We start from the raw sequence: 24,020 nt of genomic DNA on the forward strand, positions 1-24,020 counted from the left end.
GTAAAGGCCTTTGACACCAACTTTCTTTGGATAACCAAGAGTTCACGTAATCATTTGGCCATGCATCAGATAAGCGCAGATAGCTGGAGTTTTACTTAGCGATGAGTCTGAAACCCTGTCCATACATGAGAAGTTGCAGTGGGACAGATCGCACGTGTCCGCATGAAATTATGTAAGTGATCTTTGTGCAGGTACCTGCCTTGACTTCTTCACCTGCTGTCCTGCTTCATGAGCCACTCCCAGGTGCAGCCCACTGCTTAAACAAGAGCAGTTTCACTTCCTCATACAGGAAAGGTGGAAAAACAACCCTTTGTGTCCTGCAGGAGGCCCTTGATCCTGTCACTGGGTCTTGAGCACCAGCCAATTACACTCTGCTGCCCAGAAGATTTTGCAAAGCAGGAGGAGTTAGGGCTTGTTTGGATCACAGGATAGTATGCTGCTCTACACATGCAAAAGAGCATTAGACTAGCCACATCCTGGCACTACAAAGCTCAAATGACATGTGGCATGAAGGTGGTTTGCAAATACTTTCACTTTCCCAAAATAACCTGCTGCCAGAAACTGGCTAGGTGCTTGTAGGAATCATTGAAGCGAGGGCTAACAATCTCTAGTTGCAGAATGAAGGCTTACTGCGACCACTGCGCAGAGTCACATGCGCTCACCAGTTTGCGTTCAGAATGGTGTGTTTAGTATGATAGCAAGCCACAGACGCCCTCGGGACACTCTTAGCTTCTGCTAAGAAAGGGATAGAAAATAAGACCCAGAATATCTTACTGCCCCTGTATAAAACTATGGTACGCCCACATCTTGAATACTGTGTACAGATGTGGTCTCCTCATCGCAAAAAAGATATTTTGGCCTTGGAAAGGGTTCAGAAAAGGGCAACTAAAATGATTAGGGGTTTGGAACAGGTCCCATATGAGGAGAGGTTAAAGTGACTGGGCTTTTCAGTTTAGAAAAGAGGAGACTGAGGGGGGATATAATAGAGGTATATAAAATCATGAGTGGTGTGGAAAGGGCTGATAAAGAAAAGTTATTTATTAGTTCTCTAATAGAAGAACTAGAGGACACCAATGAAGTTAATGGGTAGCAGGTTTAAAACTAATAAAAGAAAGTTCTTCTTCACACAGTGTGTAGTCAACCTGTGGAACTCCTTGCCAGAGGAGGCTGTGAAGGCTAGGACTATAACAGAGTTTAAAGAGAAGCTAGATAATTTCCTGGAGGTTAGGTCCATAAAAGGCTATTAGCCAGGGGATAGAAATGGTGTCCTTGGCCTCTGTTTGTCAGAGGCTGGAGAGGGATGGCAGGAGACAAATCGCTTGATCATTGTCTTCGGTCCACTCTCTCTGGGGCACCTGGTGCTGGCCACTGTCGGCAGACAGGATACTGGGCTAGATGGACCTTTGGTCTGACCCAGTACGGCCGTTCTTATGCTTTAGCAAAATCATCCAGCCATCAAATTCCATGCATGTTCCATGGGAGCCAGAGCCCTAACACCACCAAGAGGTCCCTCTGAATTAGAGATGTTTATGGGTAACCTGAAGGGGCTGGAGCTGCCCCCACCCGCCATGGAGAGAAGTCTGCTCCAGCCCCATGGGATCCCCCACAGACAGGGGCACACCAGCCCAGCCAGAATGTTGCAGACAGGGCCACTCCAGCCCTGTTTAATTAAAAGGGATTTTACATCCCTACTCTGAATTCCTTACAGCCAGAATCTAGTATCAAAGATTGCAGAGCAGCACTGAGCCAAGGACTCTGTTCTGTGATAGCAGGGTGCAGAGGCAGGACATGCACACAGGTGTGAAAACAGAGGGACAATGGAAGGGCACACATTAAGGATGTGAATGATTAACTGGCTAGCCAATAAGCCTCACCCTTAAAGAGTGAGGCTTATTGGTTAGTTAACCAGTGGGGGCTGGAGCAACTCCCCGCCCTCCACAAGCAGGGGTGCTCAAGCCCGCCCCCTTTTAATTGGTTAACCAGTTAAACAATTAACAGGATTTATATCTCTAGCACACACCAGTGTGACAGTGTTGGTGCATGACATACCTTGTATGTGTAGAACCCTGACCAGTGGGCGTGGCGGGGTTGTGTCACTCCTGCCTGTAACCTGGGTGATTTGCAATGCCTTGCTGTTGTAGCTCCCAACCGGGAACGCTCCCAAACAGCTTGCCAGCATGCTGGTCAGTCATGGCCCTGTGTCTGTGTAGTAGCAGCCAGCCAGTCACATTCTGGCTCTCACCAGCCTTGGTGATAATGTAGGGAGACCCCAACACACTCCCCAGTCCCAGGTTTCCCCCCAGAAATGTGTGTCTTCTATTGCTTAGCCCTTTCCTGGACAATACAAATAGGCTACATCTAGACTGGCCCCTTCTCCGGAAGAGGCATGCTAATTTCTCACTTTGGAATAGGGAAATCCGCGGGGGATTTAAATATCCCCCACGGGATTTAAATAAACATGTCTGCCGCTTTTTTTCCGGCTTGGGGAAAAGCCGGAAAAAAGCATCTAGACTGGCGCGATCCTCCGGAATAAAGCCCTTTTCCGGAGGATCTCTTATTCCTACTTCAAAAACATTTCCGTTAAAAGCATTTGCAGAAAAACATGCCAGTCTAGACGCAGCCTTACTCTTTTAAGGGAATAATATACACTGGCTTATCATCAAGGTTACCCAGACTCTTGAACCTAAACCCACTGGATTAGATCAAACAATAAAAAGTTTATTAACTATCGAGACAGATTTTAATTGAGTACAAGTAACATGGCTCAGAAGTTAGAAATGGTTACAAAAATTAAGATTAAAACTCTTTTTAGTGTTTAAATTAAAGTATTGGATTCAAGCAAAGATTCTCACCACACACTTTCAGTAGTCTTACTGAGCAAATTCTTTCAGTCAGGACCCCTCACCCTGAGGCCAACAGCTGCTTCCTTTGTCATCTCAGGTGCAGAGAACAAAGTGGACAATGTGAGATGGAAAGGTTGCTTCGGGTGTTTTTATAGTTTTTTTGTCCCTCTCAGGTATTTCCACCCGAGAACCAGGAGACTCACAGAGTCTGCCGGAAGGCAGAGACTGTGCTGTTTCTTTGCAAAAATGCAGATCTCTGTCCCTGGGCCTGTCCCCCTTCTTTGCCAAAGAATGGCCACTTAGTAGGTACTGGCCCCTTAGCTATGTTGACATCTGGCTGGAGCTTGCCTTCAAGAAACTGGATTAACCACTCCGCAGACCTATCTGGAAAATACACTTAAGAATATGGAATCATGACTGAAGTGCACACAATGCTACTGTATGCACTTTGCCATGGTATTTCTGATCAGCAAGTTATGCGTTTGCAACTGATATCCCACAAAGCGTATCTTGTACAAATACTAGTACAGCTGGGTGTGAACACAAGGGTACAATCCATCGTAGGGGACAACAGCAAGGGTGCGCACTAGAGCGTTGGAGGGGCACTAGTGGGACATCCACTGGGGTGCTACAGAGCAATTAGTAATGGTAATGGCGGTTGGTCAAGAAGTTTGTGCAAGTGGGTCCCATTCCTGGTGGCAGATTTCCCCAATGCAGTAACTCAGAACATTTTCACTGGCTGTGTCCAGTACATGTTGCACTTGCACTCTTCTCGGAGCGGCTGCCTCACAGGTCACTCTACTTCCCACACTCTTAGGGTATGTCTACACTTGCACCCTAGTTTGAACTAGAGTGCAAGCGTAGACATACCCCTAGGCAGCAGAGCAGAAGCAGCATTAGTGCCACTATCAGAGTTACATGTTACATCCTTACTATCATACAGGAATGTCCAAACTTACTGACCCTCCAAGCTGCATACAACAATCTTCAAGAGCCAGGGTGTGTTTGCTGGGGCTCAGGGCTGATGCCCCACTCCTACTGAAGGCCTGAGCCCTGGCCGATGTGCCCTTGTGGCCGAAACCCTGAGACCTCCCCAAAGTCAGAGGCAACATGTGGGGACATACCCCTCCCCGCAATATCTGCCAGAATTTGCTGCCTCTGCTTGGTTAGTAGTAGGGATATAAACATTTAAAAAAGAGAAAACTGTGGAACCAATTGAAATTAAATTGGTTACACGATTAAATGCTTTGTGGTGGCTGCTGCCTCTGCTGGTCTTGCAGGTTCCTAGCAGTGGCCAGGCGTTTAACCGATGTTTATCAGTTTACTAACTAGAGATGGAAGAGTTTAACCAGTTGTGTCACCATTAACTCAGTTTAAAGGGAGAAAACAGAAGTAAATGTTATTTTCTCATTGCCAATGGATTTACCTAGTTCAATGCAGGGCTTTTCACCTAGTTCAGGCCCATGAAACTCTCTCTGGCTAGTGAGAAAATCTCAGCTTATTTCCCCTCTACCCCTCATTTGCCACTTCTGTACTATGGGCAAGGCTGCCAACTCCCAGTCCAGGTCCGGAAGCAAATGGGCTAGAGCAGCTTCTGCCTGTGGCATGGGGGCCTCTCCAGCACACCCAACCCCATTTAACCCGTTAACATTTGACCGGTTAACTAATTAAAGGAGATTTTTACATCCTTACTGGGTAGTCACTTATTTTTTGTTCAGGTCCAAATTTCTCAGTCAAGGCATAGCGAGCTCACATGCCCCAAGCAACAGTTACAAGCGCTGGCTTTCTTAAGAACGAAGGACTAAATATCATCGGATACGTTTTTATTACAAAACAACGGACACGAGCAGGCGATGCGCGCACGTCACGGCATTTCCCCACGAAGACCCAGGCGCGCCGGGCGCCTCAGCGGAACGACGCGGCCCGCGTCTCCCCGTGGGGCCCAGAGTACGTCATACTGTCACGAAGTCCCAACGCGCCCCCGGGAGTGGCCCGACACGAGGCGGCCGAGCGCGCGTCCCCCTGCGGGGGCTCAGTTGACGCGGCAGGCGCGGATCATGAGGAGCTGGAGCAGGATGAAGACGGGCGACATGATGAGCCCGTACCACAGCTCGGGGGTCTGCTCCACCAGCTTCTGGCACAGCAGCATCTCGAAGACGAACTTGAGGCTGAGCAGGGTGAGGACCCAGAAGAGGCGCAGCACCGCCAGGCGCTTCTCGCCGTCCTGGAAGAGGCGCACGGACACGATGGCGGTGAAGTAGGTGCTGAGCCCGTCGGCGGCGAAGAAGGGCCCGAAGACCCCCCACCAGGAGAGCGCGGCGACCCCGTCCAGCTTCAGCACGAGCAGCAGCGAGAAGAGCGCGAGCGCCCCCGCCTGCAGCAGCAGCTCGAAGGTGGCGAAGCCCAGCCACTGCACCAGCTCCCGCAGCGAGAACAGCATGGCGGACCCGGCCCGGCCCGGCGCGGCGCGGCGCGCGCGGATGCCGTCACCGGAAGCGGAAGGAGCGCGCGGACGGCCGCACAGGTAGGCCCGGCGGGCGGCCGGCCGCGCGCGGGGGGCGGGGCTAGGGGGCGCGCGGGGGGCGGGGCCTAGAGGGGCCCCGGCAGCGCAGGTGAACGGGGGAGGTGGAGCCCAGCAGAGCAGGTGACGGGGGGGGGGGGGCGCATCCTGGGGGGTGTGGCCCCGGGGGGGGGGCAGGCAGGGTGCAGTGGGGCAGGTGAGGCCCCGGGGGGCAGGCAGGGTGCAGTGGGGCAGGCGGGGCCCAGTGGGGCAGGTGAGGCCCTGGGGGGCAGGCAGGTTGCAGTGGGGCAGGTGAGGCCCTGGGGGGCAGGCAGGGTGCAGTGGGGCAGGCGGGGCCCAGTGGGGCAGGTGAGGCCCTGGGGGGCAGGCAGGGTGCAGTGGGGCAGGTGAGGCCCCGGGGGGCAGGCGGGGCCCAGTGGGGCAGGTGAGGCCCCGGGGGGCAGGCGGGGCCCAGTGGGGCAGGTGAGGCCCTGGGGGGCAGGCAGGGTGCAGTGGGGCAGGTGAGGCCCTGGGGGGCAGGCAGGGTGCAGTGGGGCAGGTGACCGGGTGCTGCAGCTCCTCTGTGCTTTATTGATTAGTTTTGCCTCCTCCAGATGGCGGAACGGAAGCTCCTCGTTCTCTTTGGCAGCCAGACGGGAACAGCTCAGGATACGGCCGAGAGAATTGGCAGGGAAGCCAAGCGGCGCCACTTTCACTGCAGGGTGGAGGCCCTGGACAGTTACCCTGTGGTGAGTGGGGGGCGGGGGAAGGGGGTAAAATGGATGTTGAGGCAGAGAAGAGCTCTGTGCAGATTCTGTATTGATCCCTCCCCACTGAGTTCCTTCCAGGGTGTGCTGGATGGCACCCTGCACCTGGGCCCTGGCTTGCATGCTGTCCCTCAGAGTCACCTACCTGGCACGCCTGCTGTAGTCTGCTGTAAAAGACTGAGAACCAGGGAAGGAGTAAAACATGCTTTTAGCTGCGTTCAAGCAAACTGGTGTCCCGGTGAGTTCAGTAGAGCCATTTTCTATAAGACAAAGAGCATGAGCATGTCCTGCAGAAATGAGAGCTGGGGTTTCTGTGGCCAGAATCAGATAAAACAAGGCACTTGCATCGTTCCCACAAAACACAAATGGGTCTTGCTAACACCTGTTGTCAGTAGGGCTGTCAATTAATGAAGGGCAGAATTAATGTGTTAATTTTTTTAATGTGCGTTAATCACAGACGTTTCTGCAATGCTGCCCCTTTGAAACTCTGCCACCACGTTTCAAAGGGGCAGCACAAAGTGGAGCTGGGGTCAGCTGGAGTCTCTAGCTGACCCCAAGCTCCATGCACGCTGCCCCTTTGAAATGCTGCTGTCATGTTTCAAAGGGGGAGTCCGGGGTCAGCTAGAGTCTTATAACAGCACAATTAATCGTGATTATTTTTTTAATCGCTTGACAGCCCTAGTTGTCAGTGCTGCGTGGGGGTGGGGGATGAGATGCTCTGACAAAGTGGGCCAGGCCCTTCTGAGGTCAGGGCTGTACAGATGTAAACCCCAGATCCTGCTGACGAGACGACCCATTCTGTGCCCACTTGCCTGTCTGTCCCAGAATGCCTCCCTGCTGGCACCTGTGCTCTGTGGCTGCACGAAGGGTTTTGGCAGTGCTGGCAGCAGATTTGTTGGACGGCTGGAGACACTAGACTGGTCAGTGCAGGTCACGCAGGAGAAAAGCGTTACTGCCCAATGGCCCATTGGGGCCTAGGAGATACGGGGGAGGCAGAGAACCCCAGGCCTCTGTACTTATTTCCTCAAGTTTTGTTTGTTGCTATTACTGTGAATCATTATCAGTGTTGTTAATCATACCCTCTGTCTGGGCTCTGGGCCATGCGTGCCATCCTGCTCTCTGCTGGTTGCTGATCCCACTCCTGTTAATTACCATTGCTGGGAGGGCTGGTCTGATCTGTTGCTCTGTTATAAATCCCCTCGCGGTCACCATGACAGTTGGATGCGTGAGGCTGTGCTGTAGCTGGATGGAGAGAGTTCAGTGTGGCACCGCCACACGCACCTTTCCAAGCTAGGGGCATTCCTCGTCAGCTACCCGCAGGGGTCCCTTGCTGGAGAGCTGTGCAGGGTGCCCCTTGAGCTGCTAGGGGAAGGGCTGGTGGAACTGGCTTTCTGCCCCAGCTCTCTGGAGGAGAAGGCCCTCACGCTGCTTTCTCTAGGTGAACGGCAGTGAGCATCCACGCCCTGCACAGCGTGCCGGGGTTGTGACCTGCACCGGCATGTAGCGGCGACATGCGCATTACTGTGGCCGAACAGCCAGGGCTGTGTGTGCATGGGAAGGGTGTCTGGGCTGGGGGTAGCAGCATGCGTGCGGGGGTAGGGAGTGTATGTGTTGTACTGCTGTGGCTGGAGGGTGGGGGCATGCTGTGGGGTGAGGGGCTGTGCCGTGTCCTCTTGCAGAGGGGGCGGGCAGCGTGTGGGTTTGGTTGTGTGGGTGAGGGGGGTGTGGGGCTGTGGCTATGTGGGGGGCTGTGGTGTGCGAGGGCAGTGTGTTGGGGCTGTGGTGTGGGGATGGGCTGTGTGCCGTTGTGGGGGGCAGCAGTGTCTGCAGCTGGGGCTGTGAAGGGAGTGATACTGGGGCTGGCTGTGCAGGTGGGGGAGGCTGTGTGGGGAGGCTTTACCAGTGGATGTTGAAGGTTGTTGGCCCTGATGGTGTGTGTCCATGCTTGTTGTGATGCAGGCACAGCTGATCCACGAGCCGTTGGTGGTGTTTGTGTGTGCAACCACAGGCCAAGGGGACCCGCCTGACAACATGAAGGTAGGACGTGCCATTTTCCACATCCCTGTCCTTTTTGTTGATAGTTTCTACTCCTGGTTTGACTCCTGTGACTATTTCCTGAGAACCGATTGTTCCTAGACACGCAGGCGGCAGCAGGTGGCACCTGCCTGCAGCAATCTGGGGAAGGGTGGGGATGTGTAGGGCGCGGAGGAGGCATTACAGGGACCAGAAAGGGAGCCAGAGAGGGGGATCATGGGGCTACAGATGCCCCGCAGCCCTGTGCTCAGAGCTGCGGATGTGCCCTGGGGTCCCCATGTGACCAGAGCCCCCTCACAGCCTTTCTTTGGCAGGCCTAGGGGCAAATGTGGAAGGTGGCGCGATTGCAGCAGCTTGCGGTTTGTCCCACTGCCATGGCAAGGCAGGGCCTTGTGCTTGCCGAGGGCTCCCTGCCGACTGGCACCAGGGAAGGCCGACGCTTGCTTCCTGGCTTCAGCTTGCTGAATAAACCAGAGGAATTGTATTCTGCATCTCCAAGGGCTCAGCTGAGCCGATCGCCCCCTGAAACAGACCCCAGACTGGGCCCTTGGGGCAGAGCAGTCTGAGGGTTGGGGGGTGGGGAGGGACCTTGGAGCCCGGCGGTTCTGACTGTGTTTGCTTGTAGAATTTCTGGCGGTTTATCTTCCGAAAGAACCTGCCGCCCACCTCCCTTTGCCAGATGGACTGTGCCGTGCTGGGCCTCGGAGACTCCTCCTATCCCAAGTGAGTGGCTTTTCCCCGGTCCCCTGCTGTGTCATGCACGGCTGCCGAGGTGCCATCCGGGCCTGCAGGTTCCTGCAGCTGTTGGCGGTTCCGCTCCCAGCCCCGAGAACTGTGCTCAGAGAGCCGGGGTGGAACTCGACCAGCGATGGTTTAAAATCATCTTATAAAAGTCACTGTCATTTTGCACGCTTTGTTGGGTGAGATGGCTGAGCAGCACCCCCAGGGGAGGGCAGCCTGTTCCACGGGTTGGCCCCGCGGTGCGCCCACGGAACGGGCAGCCTGTACTGGGGCCGTCCTAGCGGCACGCCTGCAGAGAGAGGGCAGCATGCTGGGGGTTGGGCACGTGGCGTGCCTGCAGGCAGCAGCCCGAGCTGTACTGTGCGTCCCCTCTTACCCAGCAGCAGCCCCGTGGCTCTCTCCTGCAAGGAGTGTCTGTAGGCCCTGGGCAGAGCCATCCTGTCCGTAGGACGGTTCGGGGCAGCCGTACCAGGCCCCACGCTTTTGGGAGCCCCATGGGGGCCCCCTCAGCTGTCCTATGGATGGGACACATGGGATTACCTGGCCTGGCAGCCTGCTCCACTCAGCCCTGCCGCCGCCTCCTGGCTCGCTGCGCTCGGCTTCTCAGCGGTGGTGGGAGCAGAGTGCCCCGGTTGCCGCTCTGCCAGGCCCCCTGTAATCTCCCAGCCCACATTGCTTCGGGGGGGGTAGGGAGGGGATAGACCAGGGGTGGAGCTTGTGCCAAGTTGGGGGTGCCCTGGGCCTGTGCTTGGCTCCGCTGGGGACGTTACCCCGGGGCCCTGCATCCCCTCAGGACGGTCCCGGCCCTCCGCGCAGGCAGGGTAGCTGTGGGGGAGGAGCTGTGTGGGCAGGGGCAGCTTTGCTGTGCATTCAGCGGCTGACGGGAAGGTGGAAGATTCTTTTCTATTGTTGTTAAAAAGATCCTAGCAACCTAGCCAGCCCCTCCCTGGGGCCTAGTAGGGCCACGGGGACCTCAGCCCTCTGGAGCTGCGTGCGTCCTGCAGCTGAGGGAGCCAGGCAGTCGTATCGGCTGGGCAGCAGCACAGAAATGTGCACGTGGAGCAGAGCAGCCAGGACCGCGAGCTCCTGGCCCGCGCGCTCCCCGTGGGACAGGCCCCTCCAACTGCCTCCGTGTCTCTGGTTCTTCGTGGCCCAGGTTTAATTTTGTGGCAAAGAAGCTGCACAAGCGGCTGCTGCAGCTCGGGGCCAGCCCCCTCCTGCCAGTGGCCTTGGGAGACGACCAGCACGACTTGGGGTAAGTGCTCGGCATGGGGGAGGGGCTGCTGGCGGGCCGTGGGCCTCTGGCTAGAAGCAGGGCTGTGAGGCTGCCCGCCCGCGTGGCCCGGACGGCAGGGTGGCCTGCTCTGATTCCCCAGCTGTGTCATGCCCAGCGCCGGCTCCGCTCCTGCCCTGAATTCTGACGCGCTGTTCCCGGCCTGGGTCCGTCCCACAGCGCAGCAGCTGTATCCCCCCCTCGCCACACGCACCTCAGGGCTTTCCCGCAGAGCCCCGTGCCCAGCCTGGCTCCCTGTTCCCCTCCCGGCTCTGCCCTTCTGCCCCGGGTCTCCCCTGCCCCGCCCATGTTCCCCGTTCCTGACCTGCAGCCCCACCAGCTCTTCCAGGCCTGTGGAGACTGCCCCGTATCCCAGCCAGGCCTGTGGTTGTGTCACGTGGCCACACGTCCAGCAGGGTGGGTGCTCTGCCCTGGTGCCCCCTCATGACCAAAGCCACGTTTGAACCCCACTTCACGCAGACGTTGGATCTCACCCCGGCGTTCCAGCTGGGCCGGCTGTGCTGCCCGGAGCGCCCTGACTCGTGGGGCAGCCCACGGGCCGTGGACGTGCTGCTGTCATTGCAGTGGGAGCTCGGGGCAGGCCCCTGCCCTTGGCTCTGAATGCAGAGCCTGGGTTGAGGGCTCCGTAGAGCGGCAGGCTGGTCAGCGCCTACGGAGCGGCAGGCTGGTCTCCCCACAGCGGCAGGCTGGTCAGCGCCTACCTCTCCCGCATCTGTCTGGTCACCTCTGCCTACTGCTGCCCCCCGTGGGACTGCGGAGGGCCCGGCCTGGCAATCCGCCCTCCATGCTGGGAGAAGTGGCCCTGATGGGAGGAGCATCCAAGATCCCTCAGTGCCACCTGCTGTGGCCCCCCCGCGCCCGACCGCCCAGTGCAGCACTGCAGGAGGAGTGGGGGGGTCGCGGGGTCCCAGCAGCCGCCCAGCTCAGTGATACAGCCCCGGCCGCTGTGCGTATTTACCTTCTGCAGGCCAGACGCGGTGGTTGATCCCTGGCTACTGGACTTGTGGGGAAGGATCCTGCCCCTGTACCCTCTGCCTTCTGGCCTTGGCATTATCGGCCCCGACGTCCTGTGAGTACCACGGGGGGGGCAGACGGTCTGCTGCCTTCCAGCCGCGCTGGCCGGGAGAGCAGGTCAGCTGCACGGGCTGCCTTGGAGTGCTGCTTTCCCAGGTCTCTGCCCTGCCCGATTGCTAGGGTGCTGCTGCCCGAGGTTGCCAGAGCCCCAGACGCACCCTGGGGAAAGAGCCAGGCTACACCGCGAGGCACACAGTAGAACAGGAAGTGTCAGGCGCATGGGAGCGGCTCAGAGCACCAACCGCAGGGCAGAGTGTTAAGGAACGGAGCTCCCCCCCCACTAGCTGTGAATGCCTCCGGCCCTATTTCAGCCTTAACGGGGGGTTGCAGACGGGCCCCTCAGCCTGTGCTCCTGCTACGGAGCCACCTGCGGCTCCTCAGCGCTTTGAGGCACATTGGGGGCCCCGTGAGTTGGGGAGCAGCCGGCAGAGGGGCCCCAGGCCGTGCTTCGGGCTGTGGGGGTGACAGGCGTGAACCCCCTTCGCCCCGAGGGGCCGTGTGGTGGAGCTGACTGTCGCTTTGCTCTCCCCTGCAGCTTACCCCCCAGGTTCACTCTGCACTTTCTGGATGAGCGCTCCAGGGACCGGGCTGGGAAGCAGCCGCGGCAGGAGGCCGCCGGGCAGGCCCCCTCCCAGCTGCACCCCTTTGCTGCCCAGCTGGTGTCCAACCTGCGGGTCACCGCGGAATCGCACTTCCAGGACGTCCGGCTCATTGAGTTTGATGTCACAGGCTCTGGGATCGAGTGAGTCACCCCGAGACCCCCGGGCTTCCGAGGGTCCGCCTGGAACGGGGGCCACTGGGGCAGAGACCCCGGGACCTCAGCCAGTCCCTGCGGGATCGCTGCTCCAGGGCTCTGTGGCTGGCCAGAGCTGCGGTCCGCGGGCTGATCGGTCCCTGCCAGGCCGTCAGCGTCCGGCTTGCTGCACCCCTCGTCCCGCTGTCAGGCTCTTCGCCGGCCCCACTGCTCTGGGTCGCTGCCACTGTGCAGCCCTTCGAGCGATGGCCCAGGCAGCGCGAGGCAGGGGCGGGGAGCTGGTCCCGCTGAGCGTGCCCCCAGGCCGGGCCACGTGGGCCATCTCCTGTCCCTGGCCACCCCTCTGTGGGGTGCTGCAAGGATGTTGGGGTTCATGGGCTCCAGCTGCTTGGCCCCTGCTGGGCGGAGCTTGTGGCCGGCTGGGCTGTATTTGGCCGAGAGCTGCACTGGGCCCGGGGCGCTGATGGGGATTGGTCCGTCGGGGAGCGCAGTGGCGGAGACGGGAAGCAGCAAGGTCGGCAGAGTGAGTCCGTGCACGGGGCAGCGGGGGGGACCAGCCCCCGTCCAGACGTCCTGCCGCTGCTGTTGGCCGGGCTCAGCTGGCGTGCGTGCGCCCCGCAGGTTCAGCGCGGGAGACGTGGTGATGATCCAGCCCCAGAACGCCCCGGAGGACGTGCAGCAGTTCTGCCAGCTCCTGCGCCTGGAGCCAGACCGATGCTTCGTGCTGCAGCCCTCTGAGCCCGGTACGGCCCCAGCCCCGGCGCTCCCCTGCCGTCGGCAGCTCTTCGGCACCAGGCTGCCCTGGGCGGGGCAGGGGGATGCAGCAGGGCCGGGGAGGGTCAGCTGGGCAGCTCTGGGCAGAGTGGGGAGGGGCACCATGCACTGGGGTTTAAATGCTCAGGGCTCTGAGTCCCTGGCACGTGGGGCTTGACCAGCAGCGTCTCGCCGGCGGCCTCCAGGCTTCTGGCCCCTTCCTTGGGTCCGTGGCAGCCTCACGAGCTCCCTTGGCCTCCTGCCTTCCCCTGCAGGAACCCCCCTGCCTGCCCACCTGCCGCAGCCCTGCACCATCCAGCACCTGGTCGCCTGCTACCTGGACATTTCCTGCGTCCCCCGCCGCTCCTTCTTCGAGCTCTTGTCCTGGTTCTCCCCGGATGAGCTGGAGCGGGAGAAGCTGCAGGAGTTCAGCTCGGCGCAGGGCCAGGAGGAGCTCTACAGCTACTGCCACCGGCCCCGCAGGACCACCCTGGAGGTAGGGCGGCCGGAGGAGCCCGCCGCGGGGGTCGCCTGTCTGTAGGGCGCCACGCTGCGTGGCCTGGCCGTCTTCCCCCAAGCCGGGCCAATGGAGCCGGCGCAAGGCAGAGAGATTTCTCCGCGGGGGCGGGATGGGCGGCCCTCGCGGCGGAGTGAGCCCCGGCACGGTAACAGCCAGCAGCAGAGCCCTGGCTTGGGGGCACGGAGGGGTGCGGTGGGGTGCGTGGTGCTCCGGGGGGCGGGGGCGGGACCGCACGCGAGGGTTGAGGGCTGTCCCAGGGCGCTGGCTGGTTAGGCCGGGCATGGTTCTCAGCCCTCCGGCCCCTGCTCCTCTCTGGCGCGGACACCCTGCCCCCCTGCAGGGCGAGGGCTCTTTCGCAGCGAGCCGCAGCCCTTCCCCTCCTGCTGGCCGGGGCAGGCCCGGTGCCAGAAGCCCTGCAGCGTCCTGCGCGGGCTGGAAACGCTCACGGACCAGGGCCCCTTGGCTGGCCCAGCCCCGGACTCGGCTTTTATTTGTGACCTCGCTGTTCCCGTCAGATTTTTTTCCTGGTGGAATTTTAATGCGGGGGAGGGAGGGCAAGAAAAGGACCTTCCTTGCTGGCTGAGGCAGCGTGGCCAGGCAGCCCCAGGCGCCGGCCCCAGGGAGCAGCGTGGGCGTGAGTGACGGGCTGCGTCTGCCAAGCCTGGGAGTGTCTCTCCCTGGGCCTGCCCCCTCCCTCCCATCTCTGTGCTGTTCTCAGGTGCTCTGTGACTTCCCTCACACCACGTGTGCTGTTCCGCTTGACTACCTGCTGGACCTCATCCCCCGGATCCAGCCCCGGGCCTTCTCCATCGCCTCCTCCATGCTGGTAAGGAGCGCCAGCCTTCCTGTGCTCCCACGGAGGCGCCGGGGCCAGGCCAGGCGCCCAGACGGCTCTTCGCTCAGGGCCCCCGTAGGGATGTTAAACGGTTAGCCGCGGTGCGTGAGGCTGGCCAGTGAGCTCCGGTGGTAGCCAGCCACGCTGGGCCCGAGCAGCCCAGGCCGCTGAGGGACCGGCAGGCCAGGACCCACGGCCGTGATGGGGCCGGGTAGCGAGTTAAAAGTGTCAGCTGGTCCCAAAGCCCCTCCAGTGCCCGGGCTGTGGAAACTGTTCAGTGGTTCCCGTTCCCTCACTTGCGTGGCCCTGGGCATCGCAGGTGCTTTGGGCTGAAGCAGCAGGAGGGCCGGGCCCTGCTGTGTTGCCGACCTGCGGGTGAGGGCTGCCCGGGCTGGTGTGCCCCGTGGGTCCGTGCTGTGCTCCGGGGAGGGCTGTGACCAGGCGGCTGTTTTGCCAGCGTGGGTCAGGCCAGGCCGCTGGTAGACTGTCCTGTGGGTGAGCGGGGGCGGGGAGACACCCAGTTCCCGGCAGGGTTCTCCCTTCCGCCTTTGGGGCTGGCCCGCCTCGTCCGAGCGGCGTTCCGGGGGCCTCTGCCAGGACGCCCGCCTGCAGGGAGGGGCCACTCCTGGCTGTCGCAGCAGAGCTTTGCAGGGTGGGATTCCCTGTCCTGCTGCCAGCATGGCAGTGTCAGGCTAGGAAGGCCGATGGGGTGGGGAGGGCCCGGGAACTGCCCCCCAGTCAGACCATGGCCCTGCCCTGCAAAGCAGAGCGCCCGCCGCTCCGGCGTCCCATCTCCTGCCCCGTTAGCTGAGCCCGGCTGGGCCCGGTACGCGGGGAGCCACCGCTGCCCTCTGCAGAGTGATACCTTCCATGCGGTTTGCAGGGCGGGCCTGGCTAGCTCCGGGCTCAGCCCAGCACCCAGGCTGCTCTGGCTCGGGACGCTGCGTCACGGGGCACCTCTCTGCCCCCAGGCTCTCCCCAACCGAATCCAGATCCTCCTGGCTGTGGTGCAGTACAGGACACGCCTCTGCAAACCCCGCCGCGGCCTCTGCTCTACCTGGCTGGCGTCCCTCAGCCCACGCCAAGGTACCGGGTCCCTCGGGGTCGGAGGCAGCGCGCCAGCTGCTCCACTGCTCCTCGGCCGCCCCGGCTGCTTGGTGACGGGATCTCCGGGGAGGAGAGGGGAGAGCAGGAATCAATCCCTTAGTCAGGGCAGCAGGGCCTTCCCGCGCTGCTCCCCCGGTGGTAAATCCTGCCAGCTCCACCCTTCCCCCCACAGGGCAGGGAGCTGGCCCTGCCGTGGTCTCTGGGCTTCGCTCCGGTACCTGGCAGAACCATGAAGATTTGGTGCCGTGGATGTCAGCAAGAGACGGAAGAACGGGGGGGTTCGCACTGAGTCCGTCTCCCCCCCACACACAGGCCCTGAGCGCGCCCTCCGGGATGGTTCCCCGGGCCCCTGACATGCAGGTGCCGAGTGCGTCTCTGCTCCGTGGCCTGGCGCTCTCTGTGTTTCCCCCAAAGCAAGGGGAGTGGCACAAAGCTGAGCTGCCCCCAGGGCAGTGCCCTGCCAGGCGGGGGCCTGCCGGGGTCGAGGCATGACTGGGGGTGCCTGTTCCCTCTGCAGGGGACGTCCGGGTGCCTCTCTGGGTGAAGAAGGGAGGGATGAAGTTCCCTGCTGAGCCAGACACCCCGGTCATCATGATTGGCCCTGGCACGGGCGTGGCGCCCTTCAGAGCAGCTGTACAAGAGCGCGTTGCCCTGGGCAGGAAAGGTGAGGCGCTCGCCCGGGACTCCAGGCCCCCTCCTTGCTGCCGAGGGGCGTGCCCGTGGGAAGGGGGGATCCAGGCACAAGAAGACCAGAGTAAACCGCTCTTGGGGCCTGGGGCCTCCGCCGCTGGTGGACGGTGGCCTGGGGACGGCGGTGGGTATTTCTGGAGTGGGGTGGGGGCGCCTGGCCCTGTGAGGCAGCTCCAATATGTGGGTCCCATGGGCCCCTCAGATTGCGGCTTGTGGTCTGCCAGGGAGGGGCAGTTTGGATGTCCCTTCAAGTTGTGGGGGCCAAACCCTGGAGGCTGGGGGAATGCCTGGTGCGTGGCCCTCGGGTTGGGGGAGGGGCGGGGGCCCTGGCGTTGGCCCCTCTGAGGGGGATGCTGGTTGGTTATCCGGTGTGCTGGGGCCCAGAGCGAGGCCGGGATCGGGCGTGGTCAGCCCTGCCTGTGGCCCGGCGGCAGCCCCGGGAGTCCCAGCAAGCTTCTCGCTGGCAACAGTGGACTGTTCACGCGGGCCAGGGCCAGGCCTGGGCGGTTGCCCACAGGGCCTCGGGGGCATCGCAGGGCTGGGCCCAGTGCCCTCGTGGCTGGCGCCTGCCGAGCCCTCCCCGTCCCCCCGTGGGGGGCTGGCTCCTGTCTGCTGGGGGAGTCCTGGGGAGGCGCCAACGTGCCCTTCGGTTGCTCTGCAGGGAGCTGTTTATTTTTTGGCTGCCGCCAGAAAGCGAAGGACTTTTACTGCGCGGCGGAGTGGCAGGCGCTGGTGAGCAGCGGGCACCTGACTCTCTTCACTGCCTTCTCCAGGGACCAGGTGAGTGACGGCGCAAGGAGCAGCCGGGCCCGCTTCCTGGGAGGGGGCCACCAGCTCCTGGAAAGCGGCAGGGAGGCCTCCGGTTGGCAAAGCCCCTCTGGGCAGGCAGCCGAGCCCCCAGCGCCCTGCCCAGGCCAGTGGGGATGGGGGGGAGGTGTCCCCGTCTCCTGCTGGCCACCTGCACTGGAGCCCATGGGGCTGGAGAGCCACCTAGAGGCCAGGTGGGGTAATGGCACCGCATCCGCAGCTTGGTCCTGCTGTGCTCTGAGCCGACGGGTAGCGTCTGTGGGGCTGCCCATGCCGCGTGAGCAGGGCACCCCAGGGGCGTAGGGCGGCCAGGCCGCGGGATGCACTGATGGGCCGTCGGGGTGGGCCTGCAGAAGCAGGAGGCTCTAACCAAGGGCGCTCGTGCGAGTGGGAACCCCGCCCAGATGTGCGTTCACCGGCGGTGGGAGAGCAACGCGTGGTAGATAAGAGTCCACAGCCCTGTGGGGGTCGGAGGTTGCCATGGTAATAGCCAACTGAGCAAACAGAAACCGGTAGCCCTGTGTGGACGGAGCCTGGCAGCCCCACGCCCAGCTCTGTCGCCGCGTCCAGCCGGCTGGCTCCGCGCAGCGCCTCCCCCTCGGGAGGGGAGAGCTCGGGGGGAGGCTGAAGCAAGTGTCAGACCTTTGCAAACAACCCTGCAGCTCCCCTGGAGGCCCAGGCTGCCGGGCTGCGACTCCTGCACGCCTTGCCCAACACACCAGGCCACCTCGTTCTGGTGCCTCCGGGCCTGCTTTTCTCCACTCGGATCTCATCTGGAAGCACCATGAAAACCCCAGCGCCAGCCAGCCAGGCAAACCTTCCCTTGCCTGGCAGTTCCCCATCAGCTGGCCACTGTAAAGCGGCCGGCACCATTTCTCCTACCTGTCTCCCTTTGCTGGGGTAGGGGGTTGTGCTTGTCCAGAAAACCAGCTTTTGTCGTGAGCTGACTCTTTGCCCTCAAGGGTGGCTCCAGCCCCAAACGATTCTGAAACCAGCTGTCTGCCGAATAAGGTGCGAATGGTTCTTCTTGTTTCCAGCTCGCTTCACTGGCCCAGTTCTTCCCTTTCTTGCTCTGGCGTTGGTCTCTTAAACCCCTCCAGCCTCGGATGAAAAGCAGGGCGCATGTCCAGACTCGCGAATGCCTCTGCTTAACGGGGCACAAGAGCAACAGGTGGACCCACTGCCCCCGAAGTGCAGAACGCTGACCCCGCGCCCCACTCTGCTCCCATAGGCGCCAGAAGGAGAGGGCCGAGACGACCAGTTTCATCCGTACGTGTCGCTCACGTGCTGTCTGCCTCCTCCCCATCTCGCAGTAACCCAGGGGAGCCACATCCCCAGGGCCAGCCAGGATGACCCCTCTTCAGTCAGCTCAGGCTTTTCGCTGCTGGCCTGGGTTTTCCTGTCACGCAGCAGGACTTTGCCCTTTGTTCCTGAGCGTTTTTCTTGATCTCCCAGGAGGGGCCAGGTCAGAATCTTTCTGGAGACCCAGGGGAATTGTAACCCCTTGGGGCGCTTTGACGTCCCTTTATAGTGCCTCTGCTCTGGGCTCATTACTATGGCAACCATTCTGGGCTGGCCTGGATGCTCCTCTCTGGTCAGACGCTCTCGAGCCCCGTTGGGTGGCGACGAGGGGTGATTCAAACTCTCCTCTCTCGCTCTGTCTGGAACGGGGAGGAGAAGTCCAGGGTACAAGCCCTGGGGAGGCCTAGGAGGGAGAGCACCGTACATGCGATGTGCAGAGAATAGCAGAGACACCATTATTTGACTCCGTTTCCAAGGAAACGTGGCCTAAAGGAACAGCTTGCCCAAAGGCTCTGCGGATCCACGGTCCATGCCTGTTAACGCCTCTGGGTGTGTCTAAACTACATGGCTCGGTCGAGGGAGCCATGTAGATGAGGCTGATCGGCAAAGGGAAATGAAGCTGCGATTTAAATAATCGCGGCTTCATTTAAATTTAAATGGCTGCCCCGCTCTGCCGATCAGCTAATGATCAGCTGTTTGTTGGCAGATCGGGGCAGTCTGGACGCACCGCAATCGACGAGGAAGCCTTTGTCGACCGGCGCAGGTAAACCTGGTTTTACGAGGCATACCTGTCGATGGCGGCGCGTCCAGACTGCCCCGATCTGCCGACAAACAGCTGATCATCAGCTGATCGGCAGAGCTGGGCAGCCATTTAAATTTAAATGAAGCCGCGATTATTTAAATCGCAGCTTCATTTCCCTCTGCCGATCAGCCTCATCTACATGGCTCCATGGACAGAGCCATGTAGTTTAGACACCCTCTGAGTGCCCTGTCCCGAGCTGAGCAGGATCTGGCCCCTGCTCCCAGAGTGGGAGAGCCGCTTGAGCTGTGAGTCACCTGGCGGCAGGGTCACTGACAGCTCGTCACCAATGAATGTGACTGATGCGGACATTGAGCATTGACTGGCCATGGCTGCCACACTAGTGACCTTTGTGACCAGAGTCTGACCCACAGAGCTGTGCGCCTGCGAGTACCCCCTGGCCTCCCGCCTGGGAAGACTGGACGTAGCTGCTGTACAGCCGGTCACAGCATCACATGTTGTTTTGGGACATTTCCCGTGGCAACAGTGTGCTCCAGGTCTCCAGATGTAGCTCAGAGGAGCCCGCCTGTGGGAGATCTTCCTGTCCTCAGGTCCCATATCGTACCAGATTCCACGGGCCTGCTTCGGTCAGGCCTCTGCCCTGGTGTGTCTAGGGTCTGGCTGCGGTAAGGCTGCATTGTCGAGCATTGAGAAAGGGCTAGTAAATGATTCCTGTCCCTTCCGAGCCCGAGCGAGTAGCTCTGTAAGCGCCTCTGTCGACGGCCTGGAAGGGGGCATGGACCAAAGTCTCAAGGCTCTGACAGCCCCTTGGAAGGATTCACGTTGGAACTCCCTGTGACCCCTGGATGATGTGTACCCAGAATGCTGGAAAGGCAGGGCTGGAGGGAAGCTTGCGAAGCCCGTGGGGCCAGCCCTGCTCTGGGGAGACCAAGTGAGCCTGGCCCATCCCTGACCGGCGCTTGCTTTGGAACGTTCCAATGCCGGGGACCCCGCAGCGCTAGGAGGCCTGTTCCAGAGCGTAACTCCCCTGCTGGCGCACAGGGTTTCCTCCCCCTCCCCTGCTGCAGGTGCAGCCCGTTGCTCGTGTCCCGCCGCCGGGGCCCCGGCCAACGACTGATCCCAGCGTGTGACCGGGTTGCCCCTTTCTCAAGACGAAAGGTGCCCAGTTTGCTCAACCTTTCCGCACCGGGCAGGTTTTCTGAACCTCAGATCCTCTTTGTTGCTCTCCCCGGGAATCGCTGCAGTTTGCCCACGTCCTTCCTAAACGGGTCGTTGGACCCTGTGCTCCCGCAGGGGCCTCGCCAGAGCTAAAGGGGAGGGGACCATTCCCGGCTGTGTCTGGCACCCAGCATTCCTGTTAACACCCCCTCCCCCGCATCACATTAGCCCTTTTGCCATTTGCATCCCAGTGTTGACTTGGGTTCAGTTTGTGAGTTGGGGGGCAGGGTGCGTTCCTGGTGGGGGAGGGGGGATGCGTCTAGGTCCCCTGCTCCTTGGAGCGTCTCCGACCCAGCTGGTGCCAGGAGCTGCCTGCGGGGGCGGAGCAGAGACAGGATCAGTGCCCTGGAAGGAAGCCAGTTACTGCAGCGGCCCAGCTCCGTGTGCGACCCCTCTGCTGCCCCATTGCCCAGTGGGGTGCCCCTTCTGGGCCTCAGCCACCCGCGGGCCTGCGGAGACCATAGAGGCTTCGCTGTGGAGCCGACAGAGTGGCTGGGCTGGTGCCCCCTGCTGTGCACGGGGCATGGTTGGGAATAACTCAGGCACAGCCCTGCTCCCCCCCCAGTGTCTGGTGTCTGTGCTGGCTGCTAGACGTGGGAGCCAGGCTGCTCAGGAAGACTCTGGCATGGGTGTGTGTTTCCCTGCAGGAGGAGAAGATTTATGTGCAGCACCGAATTCGGGAGAACAAAGGCCTGGTGTGGGACCTGCTGAGCCGTGGGAACGCTCACGTCTACCTGGCGGGGTGAGTATCAGCCCCGGGCGGGCGGCTCTGCCTGGCACCGCTGGGCGTCGGAGCCTGCCTCGCGCCGTTAGACCCTGGGGCAGCCGGGCTCCAGCTCCGGGCCGTTCTCCATGCGCTGCCTTGCGCCACGGCCAGGTTTACCCGCCAGCCTGGTCACTGGCCAAGCTTTGGACAGCCACCTGCAAAGCGCCCCGAGCGCAGCCGCAGGAATGTGCTTCTGCAGCCGAGCTGCAAAAATTCCCTGCAGCTCTCTGCTCCCGGGGCTGCGGGGCTCTGGATGTGCAGGGCTCTACCCGAGGACCAAGCTGAGGCTCCGAGGTGCCCCCCCACCAGGGCCTGGCTAGTGCGGGGAGCCTGCCTGGAGCTGCGGACCTGCCACCTTGTGGCCAGGCAGGGAGCCTGGGGGACAGGGACACAGCTGGGGGCTGTTAATCAGAGAGTGGGGTCTAGTGGTTAGAGAGATGCTGAGGAACCACAAGTTCTGGGCTTATGTCCGGCTCTGCTCCTGACTCACTGGGTGGCCTTGGTCAAGTCCCATCACGTTTGTCTCCCCGCCCATGGAATGAGGGTGATATTCGCTCTCGCACGCAAGGCAGTTCCGAGGCCTTGCTGACAATTGTGAAGTGCTTGTGGGCCGTCAGCGGAATGGGGCTAGCGAAGGCTGACGTGGTGTCTGTCCAGCCCCTGGACAGGTGATGTGCCTCGTAACGCGGAGGAGCGTTAGTTCTGACCTCACCGATGGCAACTGCAGGAGGGATGGTTCCTGCCAGTCCACAGCAAGAACAGGCACCTTCCCGCTGGGGGACTGCCCTCTGCATCCCTGGACGTGCTCACCACGGCTTCCTTGGTGCCCAGCAAACACACGGACTTGGCTCTCACGCTGGACGAGCCAGGCCATTGGGCCTAACCCCCCCGGATCAGGGAGCATGTCCAGGTGCCTTCATCCCCAGGAACAGCTGGCCGCTGCTCTCGGACCAAGGAGCCGAAGCAGGCACCCGGCTCCCGCAGGAGGCCCCCACGCGGGAGAGGCCTGTTGGCTAGAGGGTTGGGCATGTGGATCTAGGCACGTGCCCTGTGTTCGGTCGCAGAGTCTGCAAGTCACCAGCGTCGGACAGGGCTGCCTTGCAGCCCCGAAGCCCAGGGTAGCTCCAGCCATGACTCAGTTCCTTCCTGCCAGCCATGGCCGTGAGTCTGAGCACGGCCGTGGCCACTCCCTGCTTCCTGCTGTGTCTTTAGATCGTGCCAGACAGCGCCAGGGCGGGTGCCCGAGTGGTGCATGCTCACCCATTGCAAGGCCAGCAGGGAGCCCTGCTGAGACGTACCCAGGGTGAGCAGCTGAGCCGCCCCGCCCCCTAGGCTGGGCTGCCCTTTGCACGGCTCTGCTGCTGCAGCTCCTGTCAGCGCTGCTCACAAACAGCCTCCAGCAGGGACGTCACCCCAGCTTAGTGCGCGTGTAATTACAGCCTGCCAGCCACAGGCAGAGCGAGCCCGGCATGTCCCCAGGCCCAGCGTGAACCCAGAAATGTGCCTGTCACCGCCCAGCCGCTCCTGCACAAGACAAGCACCAACAGAGACTGACATTTTAGCCTTAGAACTATGGACATGCCCCGGTCTTGTTACCCCAGTGGACTTGCCCCACGCTCCCCTTCAGACGAGACAAAACCGGCTTATTAACTGCAAAGAACTGGATTGTAAGTGGCTACGAGAAACGAGGCCTCAGAAGCGGTTACAAGAAAACCAAAGAGCAGACGCCTCCCTCAACAAGCGCTCCCATGGAGGGTCTCATGACAGGCTCTCCGCCGCCTTCCCGCCAAACTCCCTAGGCCGGGAGCCGTTCTTCGGCGTCTCGGCAGCTCCTGGTGCCGTGAATCGATGCACAGAGAGAGAGAGAGAGAGAGAGAGAGCCTGGAGGAGGAAGGCCATCGGGGTGCTGCCCCGTCTCTGGATAGCCCTGTCCTCCCTTTTCGCAGTGTGTCCAGCTGGCGGCACAGGGTGCCAGTCTGTGGGGACGGGGACCCCCCCCGCTTTCTTTGCAAAACGCCAATTTTTCACCCTTGCCCAGTTTTCTGCCCACGAATGGCCACTTTCCAGGCGCTGTCCCACTGACCTTGTTTACACCTGGCTGAGGAAGTGGTGTGGCCACGCCCAGCCGTGGAACATGTGTGAGTAACACCGTGCAGCGGAACCGTCTCACTTGGCACGCAGTGTTGCCACGCACGTTTGACCAGACGGTAACGACAAGCCAATTAGGAGTTTTCCAGGGATGCCTCAGAGATTGTCTCAGAGGCTTTTCAGCTCCAACAGTGCACAGCAAATTGCTGGGAAGCAGCCTGCCATACGCCGTGCCGGTGCCTAACCAAAGCCACGTGAGTTTATAGGGGCAGCCGTGGACTCCAAGCCAGCGCTCACCTGCTCTCCGGACCCTCTTCCGCACAAGGTCTGTGGCTGCCCTAGATCCACCAGTATCACACGCCACTGCCCGTTCCGCAGCAGCGATGGGTCTCTCACGTACCGAAATCCCTTCAGCGAGGCTCTTGGTGACCCAAATGGCAATCCAAACACTAGGTGCAGACAGGCGGACAAACCGCCCTGTGCACAGGGCCACCCGAAGGCCGCTGCTCTGTGACCAAAGGGGCGTGGCCTTACACTGGTGTTTGTGCTGTGCGAGGGGCGAGGTTTGAGACTTGTCGCTGGCCAGATCGTTGGTTTGGAGGGCTCAGGCCTGTAGCTGCACAGCGAGATAGTGGCCGTCTGTCAGGGCGCCCCCCAACTGCTGTTGGAACCCCCTCTTTTGGGCTGTGTCCAGAGGAGCCGCCCAGGTCTCCCGCAGGGCACAGCCGGGCAGGTGCCTCTGGCGTGCTGAGGAGTCTAGTGCCCCGGCACCCCTGCTTGGTGCCACATGCCTCCGCTGAGTATCCCCCCTCTGTGGTACGCCCCAGTGCCCGGGGAGCAGCGCTGGCCTGAGAGGCAGTGGGGAGGGCAGATGCGCTGGCGCGTTGAGTTACAGCAGAGACTCTCTCCCTTCCAGAAACGCCAAGCAGATGCCGGCAGCCGTGGCCGAGGCCCTGAGAGCCGTGTGCCAGGAAGAAGGGGGCCTGTCCGCCCCAGAGGCTGAGGCGTATCTCACGGCCTTGGAGCGAGCCCAGCGCTTCCAGATGGAAACCTGGTCGTGAGCCTGGGGTTGCCGGCTCCTGGCCAGTCCCTGCCCAGCCCAACGCTTGCAGCTCTGCGGGAGTGTCCGGACACAGACGGGCCATCCAATAAACCCCCAGCTCCTTG

General features: G+C 61.2%; 2 protein-coding genes across 6 annotated transcripts; one reads left to right on the forward strand and one right to left on the reverse strand.

Moving 5' to 3' along the window:
* Window positions 1-4,651: 4,651 nt before the first annotated feature.
* TMEM203 (transmembrane protein 203) lies at window positions 4,652-5,325 on the reverse strand. Its single transcript, XM_075905202.2, has one exon. It carries the CDS (start codon window positions 5,281-5,283, stop codon window positions 4,876-4,878), a length of 408 nt encoding a protein of 135 aa, XP_075761317.1. The 5' UTR covers window positions 5,284-5,325; the 3' UTR covers window positions 4,652-4,875.
* A 22-nt stretch (window positions 5,326-5,347) lies between these two features.
* NDOR1 (NADPH dependent diflavin oxidoreductase 1) lies at window positions 5,348-24,020 on the forward strand. 5 transcript variants are annotated; one of them, XM_089772851.1, is made up of 15 exons: window positions 5,348-5,367; window positions 5,958-6,092; window positions 8,070-8,147; window positions 8,770-8,867; window positions 10,042-10,140; window positions 11,147-11,248; window positions 11,789-11,995; window positions 12,629-12,750; window positions 13,036-13,256; window positions 13,999-14,106; window positions 15,087-15,201; window positions 15,740-15,886; window positions 16,574-16,692; window positions 20,647-20,741; window positions 23,770-24,020. In XM_089772851.1, exons 2-15 carry the CDS (start codon window positions 5,958-5,960, stop codon window positions 23,912-23,914), a joined length of 1,791 nt encoding a protein of 596 aa, XP_089628977.1. In that variant the 5' UTR covers window positions 5,348-5,367; the 3' UTR covers window positions 23,915-24,020. The 5 variants fall into 5 exon arrangements, with proteins under 5 accessions (XP_089628977.1, XP_075761313.1, XP_075761314.1 ...); XM_075905198.2 differs by lacking the exon at window positions 5,348-5,367 and adding an exon at window positions 5,376-5,487; XM_089772850.1 differs by lacking the exon at window positions 5,348-5,367 and adding an exon at window positions 5,437-5,455.

This window comes from Pelodiscus sinensis, chromosome 23, assembly GCF_052426305.1.
Source record: "Pelodiscus sinensis isolate ZL-2025 chromosome 23, ASM5242630v1, whole genome shotgun sequence".
In the NCBI taxonomy this organism is placed as follows: Eukaryota; Metazoa; Chordata; order Testudines; family Trionychidae; genus Pelodiscus; species Pelodiscus sinensis.